General features: G+C 44.4%; 1 protein-coding gene across 2 annotated transcripts; it reads left to right on the top strand.

The window, feature by feature from the left end:
• Positions 1-40: 40 nt before the first annotated feature.
• Positions 41-23252, top strand: LOC126985880 (cyclin-dependent kinase 11B-like). 2 transcript variants are annotated; one of them, XM_050841372.1, is made up of 16 exons: positions 41-289; positions 1517-1717; positions 3918-4137; positions 4866-5139; positions 6165-6407; positions 7761-7991; positions 8922-8963; positions 10558-10641; positions 12182-12275; positions 12799-12957; positions 14362-14506; positions 15518-15784; positions 17252-17476; positions 18028-18176; positions 19182-19383; positions 23028-23252. In XM_050841372.1, exons 1-16 carry the CDS (start codon positions 183-185, stop codon positions 23112-23114), a joined length of 2730 nt encoding a protein of 909 aa, XP_050697329.1. In that variant the 5' UTR covers positions 41-182; the 3' UTR covers positions 23115-23252. The 2 variants fall into 2 exon arrangements, with proteins under 2 accessions (XP_050697329.1, XP_050697330.1); XM_050841373.1 differs by lacking the exon at positions 8922-8963.
• Positions 23253-23495: the final 243 nt, after the last annotated feature.

The raw sequence follows: 23495 nt of genomic DNA, 5'->3' as shown, positions 1-23495 counted from the left end.
AGAGGTGCATCCGACTGGCGGCGACTGCATCGTACATCTGGAAGCGCCGAGCACAGAGGAGGCAGCGAGTGTAAACAGTGCATATAAAACCTTAAATAACTCCTTTTTCCGCCGCCTTGGCTGACTCTAAATGTGCAGGTGGACGCCCGGGTGCAAGAGGAGGAGATAGAGTCGTGATAAAGATGGACAGCCACGAGGAGGACGGGGAAATAAGGGAGGAGGGCCGGCGCCACCACCACCACCACCGCGGCGCCGAGGACCAGCAGGAGCCCGAGGACGATGATTTCAGGTAATGTGTTGTGTTCGTATGTTTGTGTGATTAGTTTCTGGTGATTTGTTCATATTTTAGTCATTGCCTCGTGTTTGCCTGGTCCTGGCTCACTCCTACTCCTTGAAGTACTCCAACTCACTGTGTGAGAGATTCTCTAGAATTGCACCCAACCCACTCCCTGGTTCACACCTTCTCCAGAACTAAAGGTAGACCGTTTTTATTAACACTGTCTGTTGTTGGTAGTTTCTGAAGTGTTTTGAGTGAATCTGACTTGTCTGCATTGGAAATCACTACTCTTACAGTTATCCCCCCCACTCTCCAGATATGTTAGTGATTATTGAGAAAATCAGATGTCACATTAATGTAAAAGGTAAAGATTCGTTTTAGTACCGTGCCAGTATCTCATTATCTACTTTATGAAACATTGCTGTCTCTTCCCCTCTCCTTAACCCAGTAGCTGTGGGGATCATGTTTCTTAATGGCCCCTCTAAGTGAGAAAAATGAGTAAAAATCATCACTCATGTAAACCATTTCATAATATATATTAGTGATCAGTTTATGGAGCATCTATTTTGGGGGGTTTATACCATGGCAAAAATTTGGCCCGTCGCTGGTAGCCTGGTACACGGTAAAGCCACAAATTTGGCCCATCGCTGCTACCAGGTTAAATAGATACACCTTCACCCTTGCATCCCTCCCATTGGTCTTTCCCTCCCCATACCTTCTTCCCTTCACCACTGATAATCACACCCTCCTCCTGTTTCTTCCCCCTCTCACATCCCTCTTGCTGCTCTTTCCCCCTTCCCATACTGACTCGATGTGCGAAAAAAATGATGAAAGATGAAAATATATAGCGTTGCCAGTTTGTGAACCCTTTCTTCGACTAATCAAACACATCCCAGCCAGCGTGAGGGTGATGGAGGGGTTGGGGGCTTGGTGGAAGTGTGTGGTGTACTGTTTGCGTTGTTGCTGAGAGAGAGTCAAACTGGCCTTCAATGTTAAGTGACGGTTGTAGTGTAGTTTTTAATTATTTATGAGCCTTGCGTTTCTTTTTTTTTTTTTTTTTTTTTTTGTGGCGCTGGTCCCAAACCCCCAATTTATTAAAAAAACAATTGGGGAAATGGCTTGATATAATGAAATAATGATAAGGTTTTTTATCCTCTTCTCTCCTCCTCCACCCATAATCACACCCTCCTCTACCCTCCCTCCTCACATCCTTCTCACCGCCCTGCCCTCCCTCCACAGCATGTCCTCCTACGATGGCGACCAAGGAGACAGCCTGGACATCAAGCCGCCGCAAGCAGTCGTGCAGAGGCGGGAGAAACGCGAGAAGAGGGAGAAGCGCGACCGTCACCGCCACAAGGGGGAACGCCACAAGGACCGCCACCGCAACCGAGAACACCGCAGCAACCACGAGGAGCGCCGCAGGGAGCACCGCAAGCACAGGTATGGGGCTGGGTGTGTGCTTGGGGTATGGGGGAGGGGGTGTACTATTGTCAGGCCTACAGGTACGGTGGCCAAGTGATGCGCATTGACCCCACATCGCCAAGGATGGACGACGGGTTGATCAATCTCACGCCACCACCATTACTACTTCGCGCGAGAAGGCTGGCGGCATCAGGCAGGCCCCCTGGAAGAGAAGCCTTGGCCCGGCCATCAGGCCAAGATGGAAGATGATGCCTAACGCAATAAATAGGAAAAAAAAAAAACAAACCCTCGATATAACGGACTAATTAAGGGGGACCTTTGTCTATTAATGCCGAAAGTCTGTTATAAGCGGCGAAAAAAAAAATTGTAGAAACGTAAAATAATACCGACGAACCTCATAAACGTGGGTATTTATACATTATTGTGTATGTTGTGTGCACATTGTCTGTATAACTGCACAGCACACTTGGCAATGGACTGCAAGGCACTGAGGCTGCCAGGCTAGCAGTGGGGCCATGCTGGGGGCTGTATTGTGACGGGTATGAGTAAAACTTTACAAGTGCGCTAATCCCACACTTTCTGCCGAAACTTTTTTGGGGGATAGTTTTTGGTGTGTTATGAAATAATCTGTCAACTATTTTTGTCACAAATCATAAAATGCTTGACTTTTCAATGCATGTAGTACACCCGCCACAGCCTACAGCTGCAGCCGCAAAATAACTCGCAGAGGGAGATGCTCAACTTGTTTACAGTTTCCACATTTCACTCACTGCTCACAAAGATCACAAGTTGACAAATTAGAACAAAACCAGGCAAGTTAATGCTTTTCCTGCAGTGTATTCCCTCAGTGAGCATGCGTAGTGGAGAGCAGAGCGACTTATTTATGTGGGGAGGTAGTTTTTGCAACACCGGCCCGCGCCACCGCCATGTCCCATCCTCCGCCGCGTGTTTCCGCCGCCCCACACTCCACACTGACCCATGCTGCGTATTTCCTCGCCCCACACTGCGTGCTGAATATATTTACTAATGAAACATAACATAATCTAACATACCTAACTAATAGCTTAGTCCCCCTCGACCCTCTTAATTTGTGTCAGTACCGAAAATCACAAACACTTAGCTATTTTCCTTTGGATTGATGCTTAAGACATTCTCGTGGTACAAATATGTTCTTCATTTAAATGGAAACCACGAAGAGGAAAATATTTCATCAGGTGGGATGAAAAAGACCGGTAACTGAAGGATGGGGCAGGAGGAGGCTCAGGTGGCCAGCAGAAACTATTGTAGATACCAGAACCCACAACGGAAATCTCTTTATTAGTGTCTGGCATTGAGGAGAAATAACTGGCCATTGTGGAGAATACAGTTTGGTTAGGGTGCTTACAATGATGCTGCGTTAAAGTGTCGAACTGCCCCTTTGTCACAGCACTGTTTTATCTGCTAGACTCTGTGTAGGGAGGAGGATTATTCATTCTGTGCTAACATCATATTTGTCAGGAATGTTTCTGGTAGTTTTTACGGTGATTTGCTTAACAAATATCGTCACCCTCATAAAATAATCGCCTAAGTCATTTTTCAGTGATTTCCAGGTTTTTGTTTACATCAGTCTTTTAACACGTGACGCCCGTTTTTGTATAGTTGCCTTCATCATTCGGGGTTTGAGTGTTCTAGAATTGGCCTTTTCATTTCCGCCTAAACATTAAGCCAAATGAAATGATGACAGTTCTTTTCCTATTTCCTGTAAAGTAGAAAGTAATGACAGACGGTTTGCTTACGAAGGTGACGATATTTTCCAGGTATTGTTTTTGGTTTGTCCGGCTCTCCGTCCCTTGTTTCTCCTTGCTTTCCTCTCCTCTCCCCACCCACCTCTCATCCACTCCCTCTTCTCGTTCCTTCGCTCCTCTCCACCTATCCATCCTTCCTTTTTTCCTTCCTTCTTCCCTTTGTCCCTCCCTTCCTGTTTCCACTCCTCTTTCCTCCACTCATTTCTCCTCGTGTTTTCCCTTCCCTCTTTCCTCCCTTCTTCCCTTCATCCTTTCTTTCCTCCTTCCTTCCCTCCACCTATCCCTTCTCTTTCCTTCATTCCCTCCACTCGTTCCTCTTTCCTCCTTCCTTCTCTTCCTCCTTTCTTTCTCTTTTCTTCCCTTTCCTTCCTCCCTTCTTCCCTTTATTCCTTTCTCTCTCCACCTCCTTAAACTCTCCATCTCTCCACCCACAGGAAGGAGGTAGCACCGCGAGAGGGAGAGAGGAGGGAGATACGGAGGCATGAGAAGAGGCACGAGAGAGGAGGAGCAGGAGGAGGAGGAAGTGGAAGTGGAGGAGGAGGAGGAGGTGGAAGCGGAGGCGGAGGTGGAGGAGGAGGAGGAAGACACGAAAGACAGCAGATGATGGACGCAAGAACCAAGATAGAGAAGAGGAAGATGATGGAGAGGGAGATGGTGAGTAGAGGAAGAGGAAGTGTATGTGTGTGTGTTTGTGTGGAGGGGGACAGGGAAGGAGGAAGGGAAGGAGTGTGAGAAGGTTTGGGAGGATGGAAAAAGGAAGAGAAACATGCAAGGAGGTAAGAGAAGGAGGAGGAGGAATAGCAGAAGGGTAAAGAAAAAGGAAGAAGAGATAAAAAATATAGGAGATAGAGAAGAGGAAGATGATGGAGAAGGAGATTGTGAGTAGAGGAAGAGGAGTGTGAAGGATGAAAGAAGAGAGAGAAAGAGGAGCAGGAGGGTGAAGAAAAATAAAGATGAAAATATAAAGAGATAGGATAGGATAGGAAGGAGAAGTGAAGGGAGAAAGGGAGGACCATTAGAAGGATAAAGGAAAGGGAGATGGTGGGTGAGAGGGAGAGAATGATAAATAAAACTAGGAGGAGGAAGCTGGAAAGAAAAATAAAATAAAAAGATTGGGTGAGGGAAAGATAGATATACAAATGGAGAAAGAGTGGTAGAAAGATCAAAGAAGGGGAGAGGGTGAATAAGGGAAAGAAAAAAAAAATAAAAGAAAGGGAGAAGTGAAAGAACGACAAGAAAAAACAAATAGTGAAAGAAACAGAGTAATAGAAACTGAAATATAGGAAAGAACACCATTTGCAGCCCCTACTACTACCACTGCAGCAACAACAACTATACTACTACCACTATTACTACTACAACAACTATTTTTACACCCACAGGAGCGAAGGCGGGAGAGAGAACACGAGGAGTACTACATCGACGAACGGGAAGCTTACGAACAGCACTTGGAGTACCGTCGCGAGCACCAGGGCCGTGGGAACATGGGCGGGGGTGTTGGTGGCGGTGGCGGCCTAGGGGGGGAGTACGCCACTGCCGGCTATGGCGTCCAACACCACCGCCGCGATGACAGGGTGGAGAGGGCGCCCCTGTCCCAGCTGTCACCGAGGGAGAGAGCCGAAAGGGACAGGCGGATGGAGAGGTTCCTTGTGGCTGGTGAGTGGACTGTGTGTGTGTGTGTGTGTGTGTGTAATGGAAGGTGGAGGAGATGTATAAAGGGAGGGAGGAAAGAGAAGGGATGAGAGAAAGGGTGGATGGAGGGAAAGAGAGAGAAGGGAAGGAGAAGAGAGAGAAAGTTTTGGAGGAGGGAAGAGGAATGGAAACATGCAAGGAGGAATGGATGTAGGAGGAGAGAAAATGTGTGTGTGTGTGTGTGTGTGTTTACTTAGTTGTAGCTTGCAGGGCCTGAGCTGTTTTTGTAGTGTTTTGTCTCCATATTTACATTTGTCCAATTTTTCCTTTATTTTCTGTGCACTTTTCCCTGCCATCACTTCCTCCCTTAATCGATTCCAATTGTCTATTCTTCAATGTGGAAAGCTTCAGTATTCCTCAGCAATACTCTTGCATCTTGTCTTTCTCAGTTTGTTCTCTGTCCAACTTCACAATCAGGTCATTTGTCTACCTCTTCTTTGTTATTTATTATCTTCTATATTAGGTCTCCTCTTTCTCTTCTGTAATGTTAGTAGATTTGATTCCTTCAGTATTTCCACATGTGTTAAGCTTGACAAACTGAGGAGCTTTTTTTGTTGCTGGTCTTTGTATTCTTTTTTTGTGTATTGTTAGTATTGTTTTTTGTTTTTGTGTGTGTGTGTGTGTGTGTGTGTGTGTGTGTGTGTGTGTGTGTCAGCTTAACTTCATATCTCCACTTTTCCCTTCATACCTCTACTTTCCCTCCATACCTCCACCTTTCCCTCCATACCTCCATCCTTCTCTCCATACTTCCATCTTTCCCTTCACATCTCCATTTTTCCTCCAAACTTCCACTTTTTCCTCCACCTCTCCTCTTCTCCATTCCCCTCCAGCACTCCCTCCATACTTCCACCTCTCTTCTTCATTCCCCTTCCTCCCTCCACTCCTCCACACCAATACTCCCTCCCTACCTCCACCTCTCTTCTTCACTCCCCTCCTTCCCTCCACACCACCTCTCCATTCCTCCACTCACCTCCACCTCTCCTCCACAGACAAGCAGAAGGAACTGTCCCAGCGCGAGGCAGAGAGTCGTCGGCAGCGGAGGGAAGAGGAGCGGAGGGAGGAGGAGCGCAGGGACGAGGTGGTCAGGCACAGGGGGGGCGGGGGCCTGGCAGGGGAGTTCCTGGGTCACAGCAGCAGCAGCAGCAGGCACCACAGCAGGGGCTCCACTCGCTCCCCCCCGCCACAGCCACAGCCGCTCATGAAGAAGAGGAAGCACATGCACCCTTATCCTGGTATGCATCCTGAGTCAGTGTCCATAACCTGTCCACTGCAATTGGTACAGATTTCGCCTTCACTAGTAGCCTGGCAATATATAGTCCCGGGTCTTTCTCTGCCTCTGTGGTGGATAGTGGAGTGTTTCCCATGTGGTATTGGTGTGCTGGATATCCCTTCACTGGCAGCCTGGTAACATACTCCCAGGTCTTTCTCTGCCTCTGTAGTGGATAGTGGAGTGTTTCCCATGTGGTATTGGTGTGCTGGATATCCCTTCACTGGTAGCCTGGTAACATACTCCCAGGTCTTTCTCTGCCTCTGTAGTGGATAGTGGAGTGTTTCCCATGTGGTATTGGTATGCTGGATACCCCCTCCCAAGGTGCATGACTTTACATTTTTCTTAATTGAATTGTAGCAGCCACTTTTTGTTCCATTCCTGTTGCTTGGTGATATCTTCTTGTTAGGAAATCCGCAGTGAAGGGGTTAAACGTCTTTGTGTCTCAGCTCACCTGTTTTTGAAAAGCCTCTTGTAGAAGTTGCTGGTACTTTCATGGGCTGTTTTGTGACCCCTGTGATAGTTTTACGTGACTTCTGCATGTTGAATGAGAATAACACCCACGGAAACCCGGTTAATCTTCTCTGTGGCCTTGGGAAATAGGGCCGTACTACAAGGCAAACCCAAGAAATTTCGGGTCCCTACAAAGGTCAGTTTAGCGGCCATGCTACAAGTCCAATCCGAGAAGTTTCAGGTCCCAATAGAGTTATTCATCCTGAACTCTGTAGGGACCCGAAACTTCTGAGATTGGACTTATAATACGACCCCTAAACTGACCTCTGTAGGAACCCAAAACTTCTCAGGTTTGTCTTGTAATATGGCCTATAGTTGTAATGGGAGCTCGATGCATTTAAGAATATGGATCCTGGTACCTGGGGAAACCTGGGGAAGGTGAACAGTGGCTACTTGGAGAACCTGACTCGTGCTATTGAAACTGATCTCAACGGGAAAGGATTAACCCGGTAGCAGCGACGGGCCAAATTTGTGCCATGAAATAACGCCCCCAAAATAGATGATACGTAATCTGATCACAAATGCTTTGATATATATTATGAAATGGTTTGTGTGAGGGATGATTTTTTCTCATTTTTCTCGCTTAGAGGGACCATTAAGAAACATGATCCCTGCTGCTGCCAGGTTAAGGGAAGAGAAAGAAAAGGAGACTGAGGAAGAGGGAGACCAGAGGAAGCAGAGGAGGAGAATTAGGATAGAAACTTGAGGGGGAGGAAAAGGAGAGAAAGGGAAACTATGAAGGAAGATCTTGGAATATATGAACAAGACACAAACTCTTCCTTATTATCTTCTTTATCCTTTTCAGAAGAAGCAGAAGAAGTGACAATAGTGAGCGACGAAGAGGAGGAGGAAGAGGACGAGATTGACGAGGAGGAAGAGGAGGAGGAGGAGGAGGGGGCATACGAGGAGGCCGTGGAGGTGAAGGAGGACGAGAAGAAGAGGAAGAGGAAAAGGAGGGAGGAGGAGAGAGGAGGGGGAAACGCCCATCACTCGGATTCAAGGGACAGCGGATCATCAGACAGTGAAACAGACTCAGGTAAGAGGAAGAGGAGGAGGAGGAGGAAGACTAAAGAGGAGGAGGAGATTGAGAAGAGGAGGAGTGAGGGATCAACCAAGGGAGAAGAGGAGAGAACATAGACTTGGTAGGAGGAGGAGGAAGACTAAGGAGGAGGAGGAGGTTGAGAAGAGGAGGAGAGAGGGATGAACCAAGGGAGAAGAGGAGGAGGAGAGAACATAGACTGAGTAGTAGGAGGAGGAAGAGAAGGAAGGGGAGGAGGAAAATGAGGAAGAGGAAAAGAAAAGAGAAGGATTAGGAGGAGGAAGAGAAAAATAAAGAAAAGAGGAGGAAGGGAAGCAGGAGGAGAATGAGGAAGAGGAGTAAGAGGAGGAAAAGAAAAAGAGAAGAAAGGAAACAGGAGGAGGAGGAGGAAAAGAAAAAATGAAAAAAGAAAAGAAAGGAAACAGGAGGAGGAGGAGGAGGAGAAAAAGTGAGAAACGAGAAGGAAGGAAACAGGAGGAGGAGGAAGAGGAAGGAGAGGAGGAGAAAGAAGGAAAACGGTAACAAACAGAATAAGTAAAGGAACAATAAAAATAATGATAATAATAATAATAATAATAATAATAATAATAATAATAATTAACTAATTACTATACCTAAGAAGTTTGGCAATAAGTGTTTGTGTCTATGTATGTATTGATATTAAACTCACTCTATTTTTCTCTGGTGCAAATGATTTTAATTTTTTTCTTCATATATTTTCTTGTAAGGGTTTTGTGTCTGAAGTCTAAGGAGTGTGTGTGCGTGCGTGTGTGTCTATATTCTCCTATTTGGGTGACTAGGTATTATTTCTCATGTATATTACACACACACACACACACACACAAATAAATACACTTTTTGGTATCTCGATTTATGAATCTCTCTCTCTCTATCTTTCTCTCTCTCTCTCTCCCACCCCTCCACCAGAGAGGGTTCGCTCCCCCACCCCCCCTCAGAGGAGCCAGTATCGTAAGTTTCCTCAAAGTTTTCTCTCCGTGTTGATGTTTTTTCCTCCGTTACCTCCGTTACTTTTTTTTTATAGTGTTCCTCCCCCCACAGTATTTTTTAGTGTGTGTGTGTGTGTGTGTGTGTGTGTCTAAGCAATACACACACGTACACACATTGACGAAAAGCTTGACATTCATATCCCAGATTTTACGTTTTTTTTCATTTATTTGCTTTCCCGTTCCTCTAGTATTTCTTTATTTTCTTTATTTTTTTATTTATTTGCACATACTAACTCACCTTTGCTTCCCGTCCATTATAACTGTTGTTGTTATTGATTTCATTGTTGTTGTTTGTGTCGATGTTGTGTTTGTGTTGGCGTACCTGTGTTGGCTTTCTCTGTGTGTGACGATGAGAAGAGAGGAAGAGAAGAGATGAGAATGGAAGGACAGAATAAAAGGAAGAAAGGAAGGTTGATGAATTGTGTTAAGAAAGATAAGAAACAAGATTGGGATTGAGTTTTCTGTGTGGGAGAAGATGAGAAGAAGACTATGTAGGAAGACAAATAATGAGCGAAAGAAGGAAGAAAGAGAGACAGGAAGAAGGAAGAGATGGATGAATTGTGTAAAGGAAAACATGAAAAACAAGACTGAGATTGAGTTTTCTTTGTGGGAGAAGATGAGAAGAGAGAAGACTAGATAAGTAAACCAATCCCTCGTATGTTTTGAAAAGAAATAAATACTCAGTGATACAGTAGTCTTCTAATTACAGTTTGCAGTTTTTTATTAAAGCATTTGTCCCCATCCCTCATTTTGAAATATTAAGGCTTTTTTTTTTGTGTGTGTTTGTGTATATGTGTGTATGTTAAGGGGATATGTTTGTTTGTCTAGGAAAGGAAAAATGTTTGTGTGTGTCTGTCTGTGAGTGTGTGTGTGTGTGTGTGTGTTTGATCCTGCACCTTTTATGTTGAACTGCACCCTTAGTTAAGTTTGCTGGCTGTGTATAATTTGATCCCATTCACAGAGACTCCATTCTTGGTTCTATTATTGCATTTATGCTTGTTCACATAAAACCTGTTGCTTCATTTATCCAACTATAGTCTGTTCACTTAAGTCTGCCCCAAGCTAACAACATAAACCTGAGCGTGTTTGTAAGCACAGTGCAGATTAACAAAGTGCTGCGTGAGATAAACACAAACAGAGGTTAAAGAAAACTTGGAAGCCATAACAGTAGCAAATCAACACACAGCTTGCAAACACGCTTAGGTTTATGTTGTCAGTTTGGGTCGGACTTAACTGAACAGATTAGAGACATCTTTATGTGTTTCAATCATTTACACTGTTGTTTATTATCATCGTAGTACTTATAGTTAGCCCTGTTAGTGACGTGGTGTCTTTACTAATACATGGATTCACTGCTTTATTTACCCAGCAGTGAAATTTATACTTAACCATTTTCATTTATTTATACTCCAGCAGTTAATAGCATCGTATAGTTTATAGTTAGCCCCATCAGTGTCATGGTGTCTATACTAATACATCCCTTGAAATGCACACTATGTAATGATAATAAAATAAATAATGATAAAACACTACTAATAAATCTCCATGTGCCGCAGATTCCGACAGCAGCAGCAGCACGGAGACAGACGTGGAGGAGGACAAGGCAGAGAAGACAGCAGCAGGGCGGGAGAAGGGCTCAGGTAGGTTGAATTAAGCCGTCCGCTGCGATTGGCACGGATTTGGCTTTCACTGGTAGCCTGGTAACATATATTCCCAGGTCTTTCTCTGCCTCTGTGGTGGATAGTGGAGTGTTTCCCATGTGGTATTGGTATGCTGGATATCCCCTCCCAAGGTGTAGGACTTTACATTTTTCTTCATTGAATAGTATCAGCCACTTTTTGTTCTGTTCCTGTAGCTTGGTGATGTCTTCTTGTAGGAAATCCGCAGTCAAGGGGTTAAGCCCAAATTTCACAGTTTTTTCTACAGATTTTTTATGTATGGTATTAGTATTTACCAACAGTGGCAGTCGCTTTATAACACAATATGCTCAGGACTCTAAAAATGTTCGGTCATCCCTTTAACATTACACCTCTCTTATAGGATCCAGAGAAGGGCGATTCCAGGGACACAGAAATCAGAAAATCACACAAATGTTTGATATGACATTCCTTCGTCAGCTGCCCTATTTGTCTCTTTAAATGTCGTATTAGTATTTATTAACTGTCATGTGGCTCGTTTGTTTATTTAATTACTTTCTAGGGAGGGAGTTAGTTAGAAGTGTTGGATATTCACAGAGTTAAGTTGACATGTTACAAAGTCAGTCATAAAAAGTCATATAAGAAAACCAACAAAATCGACTAACCACGCCTTGAAAAACAGGTAAAAAAAAGACAAGTCAGCCACAGTGTTGTTGATGGAGACTTGTATGAATGGCAGCCACACATAATTCAACGTCCTCCATGAGTGACGGGGGGCTTCATGGTGCAGTGGTTAGCACACTCACAACCGAGAGAGCCCGGGTTCGATTCCCGGCCGGAGTGGAAAAATTTGGGCGGCTTTTCCGATACCCTACGCCCGTGTCCACCCAGCAGTGAATGGGTACCAGGTATTAATCGGGGGTTGTGTCCCGACTAAACGAAAACTTTCTAACATTCCATGAGTGACAGATCAAATATAAATACCTTCTCCTCTCTATCACACATGTACATTTGCTTAAAATAAAGAGAGAATGGTAAGGGGAAAGAGGATGTTATAGAGAAGACACTGTGATATTTAGTCATTTTTCTATTGAACCAAAAACCTCCAACTCTTTCTTCCTTCATTTTTCATACTTTCTAATTTTTCATCTAATTTCCTTCTTCTTCCTACTCTTTATCACTCATACTTAAGTGGTATTTAGAGGCATTTTTCTAACATACCTAAACCTTCCTCCTCCATCTCCTCCTCTTTTTCTTCTTCCTCTATTTTATACTCCTCTTTAAAGCCTCTTCCTCCTCCTCTTCCTCCTTTTTTATACTCTTCCTCCTCCTCTTCCCCCTCTTCTTTTATACTCTTCCTTTTCCCTCCTACTTCTTATGTTTCTGTTCTTACTCTTCCTCTTTATCACTCACATACATACATCTGCTTCAAAAAAAATGAAAAGAAGAAAGAAATGTTGAAAAGGAGGAAAACATGTGGTGCTATTTTGTGACATTCTTCCTACCAAACCAACTTACTTAACCTGACTTTTTTCCTCAACAGATGACCAATTGTCGAGGTCGGGCAGTGGCACAGGGTCAGCGAGGTCAGGCACTCTCTCCCCCAGCAGGGCTCGCCATTACGATGATTCTCCCAAGTAAGTGTCTGGTCGCTATTCTCACCACTTGCACCAGTAAGTTTCTTGAGTTTTCTTTCCAATTCCTCATTTGTTGAGAAGCATTTGTGGCATATCTGTGTGCCTTGCATAAACCTGCTTAGTATCCAGTTTACATCCCATACAAAATCAGAAGTTGGCACATACCATATACTACTAGACTCGCTGGGTGGTGTTTGTTACAAAATAAAAAGTCTCGTGACGCATGGCATCTAGCCGAGAGTCGCTTGTTGTCTATTATAGAGAATTTGACAAGTGATTACTATATGGATAGCTAATTCAGCACCACCTATGACAAAAAAGCCCACCTCAAGATCACTCACCCACCACAATGACCTAGGGCATTCATGGTGGGTTTGCACTGTGCCACCACTGCCTACAATTAGCTCGAATTAGGTGTTTTATGGCGAGCCCGTTTTAGGGTTCTCTGTACCACAACCACGACTCGTGAAAGCCCTGAAAAGGGTCTGCCGACATTCTCGGGTTAACAGGGTTATCCTTGCAGCATGGAGGGCCGGCGGTCAGACAGGGAGGAGGACGACGACACCCACTACCTGCCTGAGTCATCACCTGAGTCCCCCGTGGAGATGAAGGAGCAGCTGCCTTCCTACTTCCCCGCCATCATGGGCTGCCGCTCCGTTGACGAGTTTGAGTGTCTGAACAGGTGGGTGGAGGGGCAAGGGGGGGAGGAAATGAGGTGGAGGAGGAGGAAAGCATTAGAAGGAAGGTTGTGAGGAAAGTTTCATGGATGAGAGGAATGAAGTTTGAGTGGACGTGTCTGGAGGGTTGAGGTGGGGAGAAAAGGGGGAGGAAAAAACTGAGGAGAGACACAGACAGAGGAACAGACTTAACTAGACCTGTCCCCCATCAGAATACAGACCCCAAACAGGCACAGAGAAGACATTACTAGCCCTGTCCCTATTTACTAACACCTTTACTTTGCCCCATGCAGAATAGAGGAGGGGACATACGATTCACTGTTACAGCCCCCAAAACAGACAGAGGAACAGACCTTACTAACCCTGTCCCCATTAGAATACAGACCCCAAACAGACAGACAGAGATTGACAGATTTCAATACCTCTGTCCCTATCCCTAACACCCTTTCTTTGCCACACAGAATAGAGGAGGGGATGTATGGTGTGGTGTTACAGCCTCTAAACAGACAGCAGAACAGACTTTACCAGCTCTGTCCCCCATTAGAATATAGCCACCTAACACAGACAGACACAAAGAAAGACTTCACAACCTCATTCCCCATCCCTAACATTCTCCATTGCCTCATCAAACAGACAGACAGACATAGAGAAGGACTTTACCACACCTGTCCTGTCCTCATCCCTAACACGCTTTCTTTGCCCTACACAGGATAGAAGAGGGAACATATCAGCCCTTTCCCTATTCGTAACACCCTCCATTGCCTCATCAAACAGACAGACACAGAGACCTTAGTACCCCTGTCCCTATCTCACACCTTTCTTTGCCCCATACATTATAGAAGAGGGAACATATCAGCCCTTTCCCTATTCGTAACACCCTCCATTGCCTCATCAAGCAGACAGACAGAGACCTTACTACCCCTGTCCCTATCTCACACCTTTCTTTGCCCCACACATTATAGAAGAGGGAACCTATTAGCCCTTTCCCCATCCCTCACACCCATCCTTAGTCATACATTCCCACCTCTTAGTATAGATTAGAATCCACCCACCAAACAAATGGACACACAGACACAGGTCCATATTCTTAAACTTATTGGACTTCCTTTACGACTTTTTCCTGAGGCCACGGAGAAGATTACTCAGATTTTCATGGGTCTTTTTTCTGTTCAAGGTGCAGAAGTCAGGTAAAACTATCACTAGCGTCACAAAACAGACCAGGTAAAACTATAACAGGCATCACAAAACAGACCAGGTAAAACTATCCCTAGCAGACCATGAAAATCCCAGCAACTTTTAAGAGAGGCTTTTTAAACAGGTGAACTGAGGTGCTGATATGTTTAAAAATATGTGCTTCAGACCATACTACCTCTCTTCTCATTCCTCACACCTTTCTCTGGCCCATGCAGGATAGAGGAGGGGACATACGGTGTGGTGTACAGGGCGCGGGAGAAGGCCACCAACCAGATTGTGGCGCTGAAGAGGCTCAAGATGGAGAAGGAGAAGGAGGGCTTCCCCATCACGTCACTCAGGGAGGTCAACACGCTGCTCAAGGTGAGGTCGGAGGCAATGGTATGTGTGTTATAAGTCTGGACCTAAATATTGATATCCCCGACTAGATTTATTTATTATTTTTTTTTTTAATAGAATAGGAGGCAGGTCAAAGATGCCAAAAAAAGGGGGAAACAAAGTCATGACTCCGATAGTGTGAAGAGCATTGCGCCTCTCTTTCTATTTTCTTTACAGGAGCAGCACTAGGCAGGCTTTTTTTGTCTTTGTTTTTGCCCTTGAGTTGCTTCCTTTATCATAAAAAAATAAAAGATGGCAGGCTTTTTTTTGTCTTTGTCTTTGTTTTTGCCCTTGAGTTGCTTCCTTTACCGTAAAAAAATAACAGATGGCAGGCTTTTTTTGTCTTTCTGTCTTTGTTTTTGCCCTTGAGTTGCTTCCTTTACCGTAAAAAAATAACAGATGGCAGGCTTTTTTTGTCTTTCTGTCTTTGTTTTTGCCCTTGAGTTGCTTCCTTTACCGTAAAAAAAACAACAACATAGTAAGAAAATAACTGGAAAAAAACATATTAAAGAAAAATAGCAATGCATAGACACAGGCTGGGTTTCATCAATAATAATTAGAAAACCATTCCGTAACCATTATTAATTATCATCATTTATCCTCTTCCTTTCCATATTCTAGCAACCTTTTTCGTGTTTATATCATTCATACATCATTCTTTTTTTCATATCCTTCCTGTTTTCCACCGTTTCTCTTTATCCATTACATTTAGAGAGCCCGGGTTAGATTCCCGGGCGGAGTGGAAAAATTTGAGCGGCTTTTCCGATACCCTACGCCCCTGTCCACCCAGTAGTGAATGGGTACCAGGTATTAATCGGGGGTTGTGTCCCGTCTCCTTTAATTCCTTCCCCTTCTGTCTCTCTCCGGCATATGACCACAGATGTTGTGCCGACTAAACGAAACTTTCCAAACTTTCATTACCATTATCATCCTTTTTCCATTCCCCGTCATATATTCTAGCCAGCATTTCTCCTTCTCCCTCCCTAACACCTTTAGGGCCAGCACCAGAACATAGTAACTGTGCGTGAGATCGTGGTGGGCAGCAACATGGACAAGATCTACATCGTCATGGACTATGTGGAGCACGACCTCAAGAGCCTCATGGAGACGATGCGGCAGAAGAAGCAGATCTTCACCATTGGGGAGATCAAGACCCTGATGCAGCAGCTCCTCCACGCCGTGCACCACCTCCACGACAACTGGATCCTGCACCGAGACCTCAAGACCTCCAACCTGCTGCTGTCCCATCGCGGCATTCTCAAGGTGAGGGAGGGAGGGGAAATAAGGTAGGAAAGGAGGGTAGATATGAATGTTAAATAAGAAAAAGGGGAAGAAGGAAGAAAGGGAAGGGGAAGAAGGAAGAAAGGGAAGGGGAAGGAGGAAGAAAGGAAAGGGAAAATATGAACGTTAAATGAAAATAATAATAATAAGGGGAAGAAGGAAGAAAGGGAAGGGGAAGAAGGAAGAAAAGGAAGGGGAAGGAGGAAGAAAGGGAAGGGATAACATGGACATTAAACTAGAAGAAGAAAAGGGAAGAAGGGAGGGACCATGTGGATCTTAAACAAAAAGTAAAGAGAGAAATAAAGAAAGGCAAAAAGAAGGGAGCTAGTAATGGTAGGGTAGGGAAAGAGGAAGAATGGGTGTAGGATTGAAGAAAGAATGAAGGAAGGGAGAAAAAATATGGATGATAAGTGAGAAGAAGAGAAAGAAGGAAGGAGGAGGAGGAGCTAGTAAGAGTAGAGAAGGGTAAGGAACAAGAAGGCAAGGACAGGGAAGGAGGAAACTGGTGCCAGAAAGGACGATAGTTTCTTAGAATTACAATCGTCCGTCAAATAGTACGGTTTCCAATAATTCGGTTTTGGTTTTATACGGAGTGTCATAGAAGATCATTTTAGGATTTTTAAATTTCCTACACATCATGAAATTCAAAAATCCTAAAAAAATCTTCTATGAAAATCCACATAAAACTGAAACCGAACTATTGGGAACCGCACTATTTGAGGGATGACTGTATTTGAAGTCGAGGGGAAGAACAATTGCAAATGTCCTATTAAAAACTGGCGGCCACATGCTCCACCCTTTTTTTTCTTCTTCTTCTTCTTCTTCCAGGAAAGGCAGCAGTTTACCCCCCTCTGCCCCTCTATTTCTGTAATCTTCTATATTCTCTTGTCCTCTCTCTCTGTCTCTCTTTTTATTTATTTATTTATTTATTTATTTATTTATTTTTTTTTACGTGTTCGCCTATAGCGCCGGTAGGCTTTCTTCAGGGGCCTGGTGGTCGGCCTAAGCCCATCATGGTGCAGGCAGTTTTTATAGTGATGCCATTTATTCTTGGCTCATGCTGCCCCCCGAAACTCATTCTTCATTCACTTGGACAGTTTCTTCTAGAGTCTGGGTTGATGGGTGGTCTTCAGGACAGCATGTGGGTAGTCTTAAGCCACTCGCCGGTGACTGAAAAATCCCAGGTGGTAGCATGGGGATTCGAACCTACGTTGTCCATGGCGTGGTGAATGTGAGCCCAGCACGCTTACCACTCAGCCACCGCCTACCCAATTGTTGCTTTCACTTTCCTTTTTTTCTTTCTTGGCATCTCAGGTGTTTGGGGCTGCTGGACAGGTGGCTTATAGTGTCTGCACTCCTCCCTCTCTACCTGATTTGATTTGTTCCTTATGATAATAATGACAAGAAGAATAACCTCACACCTCGCCAACCATCCCTCTATATCCTCAGGTTGGTGACTTTGGGCTGGCACGCGAGTACGGCTCCCCCCTGAAGCACTACACCCCCATCGTGGTCACCCTGTGGTACCGCGCCCCTGAGCTGCTGCTGGGCGCCAAGCAGTACTCCACACACATCGATGTCTGGTCCGTGGGCTGCATCTTCGGGGAGCTGCTGGGGATGGAGCCAATGTTCCCGGGGAAGTCTGAGATTGACCAACTGAACAAGATATTTAAGGTAGGGAAGAGGATTGATGGGAGGAAGGGTAAAAGATAGGGTAGGGAAACGAGGAAGAAAGGGAAGGGAATAAGGAAGAAAAGGGAGAGAAGGAGGAAGAAAGGGGAGGGACTGGAGAACTCAACTCGATAATTATTCAAGGTGGGGAAGAAGAACTGAGAGGAGGGAGGGAGGGAGGGAAAAAGATAGGCTAGTGAAGAGAGAGAGAGAGAGAGAGAGAGAGAGAGAGAGAGAGAGAGAGAGAGTATATCCATTAGGGAAACGGCATTAATGCAGTGAAAAATCTTGAAATGAACACCACTGCATGCGGGGAATCAAACCCAGGCCTTCTGAGTAGAAGTCAGGGCAGCATATCAACTGAGGCACTGATGAACTAAAAGCTCATTGTGCCAGAGGCCACTTCTGTGGCCTAGACTTGATGCCCCGTCCCCACTGTGAACATGAAGGGTCAAAATGACCCTGCCCACACTCGTGGTAACTAGAGCTACATATATCAACCTCCTCCTCTCCTGGTCTGACCCCCCCCCCCTCACCCTTCCCTCTCTCTGCAGGACCTGGGGACTCCGAGTGACAAGATCTGGCCAGGCTACAACCAGCTGCCCCTTGTCAAGAAGACCCAGTTTGCTGACTACCCTTACAACCACCTGCGGGAGAGGTTCAAGACCAGGCTCTCGGATGAGGGCTTCAACCTTCTCAACAGGTGAGGGAAAGCGTCTAAATACCTGGACACATTTAGAATGGTCTGGACACGGAGATAATGAGAGCTCACAACAAATGTGAATTCAAGGCAAAGTTGTAGATTGTAGATTGTAGAAAGTTGTAGATTGTAGATAGACTCATGAATGTATTCATGAATACTTTGAAGAAATATTCATATTTGTATTCAAATTAAAGCCATTTCAGTGTATTCAAATTTGTATACATTAGAATTTGAAGTATTTGTATTCATATTTGAATACACAACTCTGGTATTCACTCCTTCCCTGACACACACACAGATTAAAGTAGTTATTATGGTTAGTGTATAGTAATAGGTGATTTGGTTGATAGAAAGTTGTGCTTGTGTCTTAGTAAGCTTATGATTTTATTGTATATATATTTATTTATTTTTATTTATATATATATATTTATATTTATATATATATATATATATATATATATATATATATATATATATATATATATATATATTGTGTGTGTGTGTGTGTGTTATCAGCCTTATTCCCCCTTCCCCATAGGTAAACTTAGTAGCAGTAATCATGCAGGTTAGGAAAAAGACTTATCAAAGGGTTACTTATTTGTTTTTATTTATTCATGAAGTTCTCAAATACATGTTCTTATCCCCTTCACACACACACACACACACACACTATTCCTCTTACCTCAAACAAACAAACACACACAATCTCTCTCACTCCCATACACACTCAAACCTCATACTTTCATACTTTCACTCTCTAGCACCTGACCACTCATACATAACCTCTTCACACACACACACACACACACACACACACACACACACACACACACATTCACACAGTTCAATTTTTCCTCCTCTCTCTCTCTCTCTCTCTCTCTCTCTCTCTCTCTCTCTCTCTCTCTCTTTTTTTTTTTTTCCCCTGTCTTATTCCCTCCATTTTTCTCCCCCTATATCATTCTCTCCTCACCACACCTAACCCTCTCTCTCTCCCTCCCTCGGCAGGTTCCTCACGTACAACCCCCAGATGCGCATCACCTGCCAGAAGGCGCTGCGTCATGACTACTTCCACAAGGAGCAGCCGGCGCCCATCGACCCTGCCATGTTCCCCACCTGGCCCGCCAAGTCCGAGAACCCCCACGCCCGCTCCAAGAAGATCGGAATCAGCCCCAAGCCTCCGTCGGGTGGCAAGAACTTCAAGGACCTGGTGAGTAGGGGGACGTTGAGGGGGGAGGGGCATTGGGGGTGGAGAAGGATGGATGGTGGTTAAGATAGAAGGGGCAGGAGAATGTGGAAGAAAAGTAAAGAGCATGTAAAATTTCAAGGACCTGGTGTGTAGAGGGCTGTGAGGGGGAAGGGACATGGGAGGATGGGAAGGGGTGGATGGTGGCTAAGCTAGAGAGGGAAGGAGGATGTGGAAGAGGATTTAGAGGATGCATTTATAAAGGAATGTAAACTATGAAGGTGGAGGAACAGAAAAGGGTGGATGATGGTTAAACAAAAGTGGAGGGAGAAGGTGGAAGAAGATTATAGGGTGGAATGTGCTTTAAGGATGGAGGGACACAGGAGGATGGATGGCAGTTAGGATAAAGAGGAGTGGCTGAGTTTTTGCTGCGTTGTGTGGTGAAGCAAGTTAAGGAGAGGCTGGGTGAAGGGCTGGAGGGAGGAAAGGGTAAGGAAGAAAAGGGAGGGAAATGAAGGAGTAAGGAGGAGGAGGAGGTGATTAAGGAAAGTAAGTGTTCAGTGATGCAGGAATAGAGACAAAGGAGAAGAGAGAAGAGAAAGAGAAGAAGAGAGGAGGAAAGAAGGGAAAGTTTAGCACAGTCTTACATTTAGAGAAGAGAGGAGAAAAGAAGAGAAAGTTTAGCTATCTCACATTCAGTTTTACATTCACTGTCATACATTTAGAGAGGAGAAAGAGAAGTGAAGAGAGAGAAGTCTTACATTTAGAGAAGAGAGGAGAAAAGAAGAGTAAGTTTAGCTCTATCTTTCATTCAGTTTTACATTCACTGTCATACATTTGGAGAGGAGAAAGAGAAGTGAAGAGAGAGAAAAAAGAAAGTTTAGCACAATCTTACATTTAGAGAAGGAGAAAAGAAGAGAAAGTTTAGCTCTATCTTACATTCAGTTTTACATTCACTCTCATACATTTAGAGAAGAGAAAAAGAAGAAGAGATTGAGAAACACAGAAGAGTAGAGAGGAGAAAAGAAGATAAATTCTAGCAGAGAAAGAAAAGAGGAGAGGAGAGAGGAGATAGAAAGTTCAGCACAGTCTCGCACTCAGCCACCCACCAACAGAACCATTACAGTGATAGCCGAGCCTTGCACAAACACCAGCTTATATTTTATGGCTGCAATTATGGCAACAGTAACCATGGTGTACAGTCGTGAACATATATATTGCTACACGTAAATTTATATTGTTGAGACACTTGCTCCTTTCATCATTGCGAGTTGGACATATTTATTGCTACACATTAATTTATATTGTTGAGACACTTGTTCCTTTCATCATTGCGAGTTATGTGTGATAGGAGATGGGAGGGAGAGAGTGGAAGGAGGGGTAGGGAAGGAAAGAGAGAAGTGGAAGAAGGAATAGGAAATGAAGTAGAAAGGAATTAAAGTTGATGGAGGGAAAGAAGGGAGTGGGAGAGAAAAGTGGAAGGAGGAAGAGGAAGACAGAGGGGAGTGGAGGGTGAACCAGGAAAGGAGAGAGAAGGGTGAAGAAGAGAAAGGGAGAGAGTGAAATGGGGGGTGAAGGGACATGGGAGAATGGTTGAGGGAGGGAAAGGAAGTGGGAGGAAAAAGAGGAAGAGAGGGCAGGAGAGGAAGTAGATGAGGAAGATGGGAGATGAATTTGAGGGGTAAGAGAGTGAAGGAGGAGGAAGGGAAAGTAAAAGAGGGAGAGCCATGGGAGGTTATTGAGGGGGAGGAAAGTGGAGTGAAGGTGAGGAGAGAGTAGAAGGGAGATGACGGGAAAGAGGGAAGTTAGGGAGAATGTACGGTGAGACAGGGAGATGAGTAGGGCGATGAAGTGACGGGAGGAAAATGTATAGTGATGGAGAGATGGGAGTGGAGGATGAAGCAGTAAAGGGAGACAACAGTGGGGGGTAAACCAGCACAGGGGAGGGAGGATGGATCACCGTGTTTGTCCACAACTGCAGGTGTCTGAGGGAACAGCTTGAGAACACAGCTTGTTTACTGTCACTGTGGTCTGTTTGTGGTCACTGGATAGCTCAGGGTGGGCCAAGCACACACACATACATTCCCTCTCTCTCTCCCCAAGGAGGTCATTGTCTTTATATAACTTCCTTCTAATGGGGATATTTTTGTATTATTTTAAGGATTGTTACAAAAAACTTGAAAGAAAACTCGGCTAAGAAATACATAAAAATTGTATCCTATGAAGTAACTGTAAATCTAATATTTAAGAAAGTTCTGTAATCCTAACAGTAGATTCATAGTAAACATCCAGGGTTTGGTGTGTTAGGCAAGAGACGTGGCGTGGCCGAGGGGCTGCATGTAAGGGCCATGGAGGGTTTGTTGTCTGTAGTGGGACGCTGTGGCTATCCATACTCATCCAAGTTTTGTAAGTGCATTGCATATCCTCTCTCTTAATTGAATATTGAGGCACAAGTTTTGTCACGGGGAGCCACGGCCTCCCCAGGCCAAGCCAAGCAGTGACTATGCCACTGCTTGGTCGTAGTTGGCAGTGGTAGTAGTGTACAGTGGTGGTGGACGGGTGCATGAATAGAAATTGAAAGTGGTAGTAGTGCATGGCTACCTGAAGAACATTGCATGAGTATTCAAAGAAAACCTGCCTACATTAATGGCAGAACAATTTCCTCTTGTTTTGTAAATGTGCAGCAATGAATTATACCAGCCATTGGCCATTAGTAGTGTTATGCCCTTCAGGTCAAGCCCAACAGACCCTCAGTGCTTCTGTTGCTGCATGGGGAGCAGATGTATTGTTTGTTGGCTAATGCTATGCTATGAAAAGGAAGAGGGAGTTGAAGGAAGGGGATTGGTATGGGGGTGAGGGAAATGGGTCTCTCTCTCTCTCTCTCTCTCTCTCTCTCTCTCTCTCTCTCTCTCTCTCTCTCTCTCTCTCTCTCTCTCTCTCTCTCTCTCTCTCTCTCTCTCTCTTCTCTTCTCAGCCACAGCACACAGGATGTCACCCCACAGTATGTTGACAACCCCCACAGCCACATGCCCCCCCAGCCACATAAATAGACCTACAGTGTGTTTCAGAGGCTGTGATGTATGTAGTTTTTTTGGAAATACCTTTTTAACAGTGTCAGATAAGGATGATGATTTGGCAGAGCACATTTCAGTCCTTGACCTATTTTTGTCCCTATGGCTTATCGGCAAGATGTGGATAATTCATGCACTTATAAACCTGGCAGATTGTGCTTGATCTATCAGGCTTTATCCTCAAGTACCTCTTATAAAAGTGTGTGAATTATCCACATCTTGTTCAATAAAGTCAGTGATGGAAAAATGGCCAAACATCTGAAACATGCTTGAGTTTATTATCATTGTTAAAAAGTCGTTCCCGAAAAATTATACAACACAGCCTCTAAAACCCATTGTATAGGGATCTCTCTCTCTCTCTCTCTCTCTCTCTCTCTCTCTCTCTCTCTCTCTCTCTCTCTCTCTCTCTCTCTCTCTCTCTCCATTTAAATCTTATTCTTTTTTCTTTTGTCCATCTCTTCCTCCTTTTGTTACTGGCCTCTCTATCCTGTTCCTACCATCTCTCTTTTCCCTCTTTACCATTCTCCTGTCTCTCACCCATACTCCTTTCCACCACCACCATTCACTCTCTCAACCACACTCTTCTTCCACACACAGGTTGACGGCGATGATGACATGGCAGCCACCGGGTTCTTCCTGGGAGGCGCGGTGAGCAGCGGGCCGGGCTTTGTCCTGAAGATGTGAAGAGCTGTTAGTGTGTGTGTGGACTTGACTATGGAAGTACAAAAAATCATAATGTGTGTGTCTGAATGATTGCATAACTAATGTACTGTACTGTAATTCTTTATAGTAATTTGATAGTAATAAAAATTTACTTATTGATATGACAAGTTTGCTTTACTTTCAGATTCATGCTTTAAGAAAAAAATGTCCTTATGAAATGAAAAGAGACATGTGTCGCTTCCTGCTGAAGTGAGGTCAGCAACATGGGGGTCGATCTTGAGATATCACTTGCTTAACATCGACCAACTATTCAGACTAACGTTCAAAGAGAGAGAGAGAGAGAGATGAAGGGGACAAAGTTAACACTGGCCAACAACAAATTTATCGTCTTTTTTTTTTTTG

The sequence above is a fragment of the Eriocheir sinensis genome, chromosome 60, assembly GCF_024679095.1.
Source record: "Eriocheir sinensis breed Jianghai 21 chromosome 60, ASM2467909v1, whole genome shotgun sequence".
Lineage (NCBI taxonomy): Eukaryota > Metazoa > Arthropoda > Malacostraca > Decapoda > Varunidae > Eriocheir > Eriocheir sinensis.
Note: the sequence above shows the minus strand (reverse complement) of the source record. Positions and strands in the feature narration are given on the sequence as shown.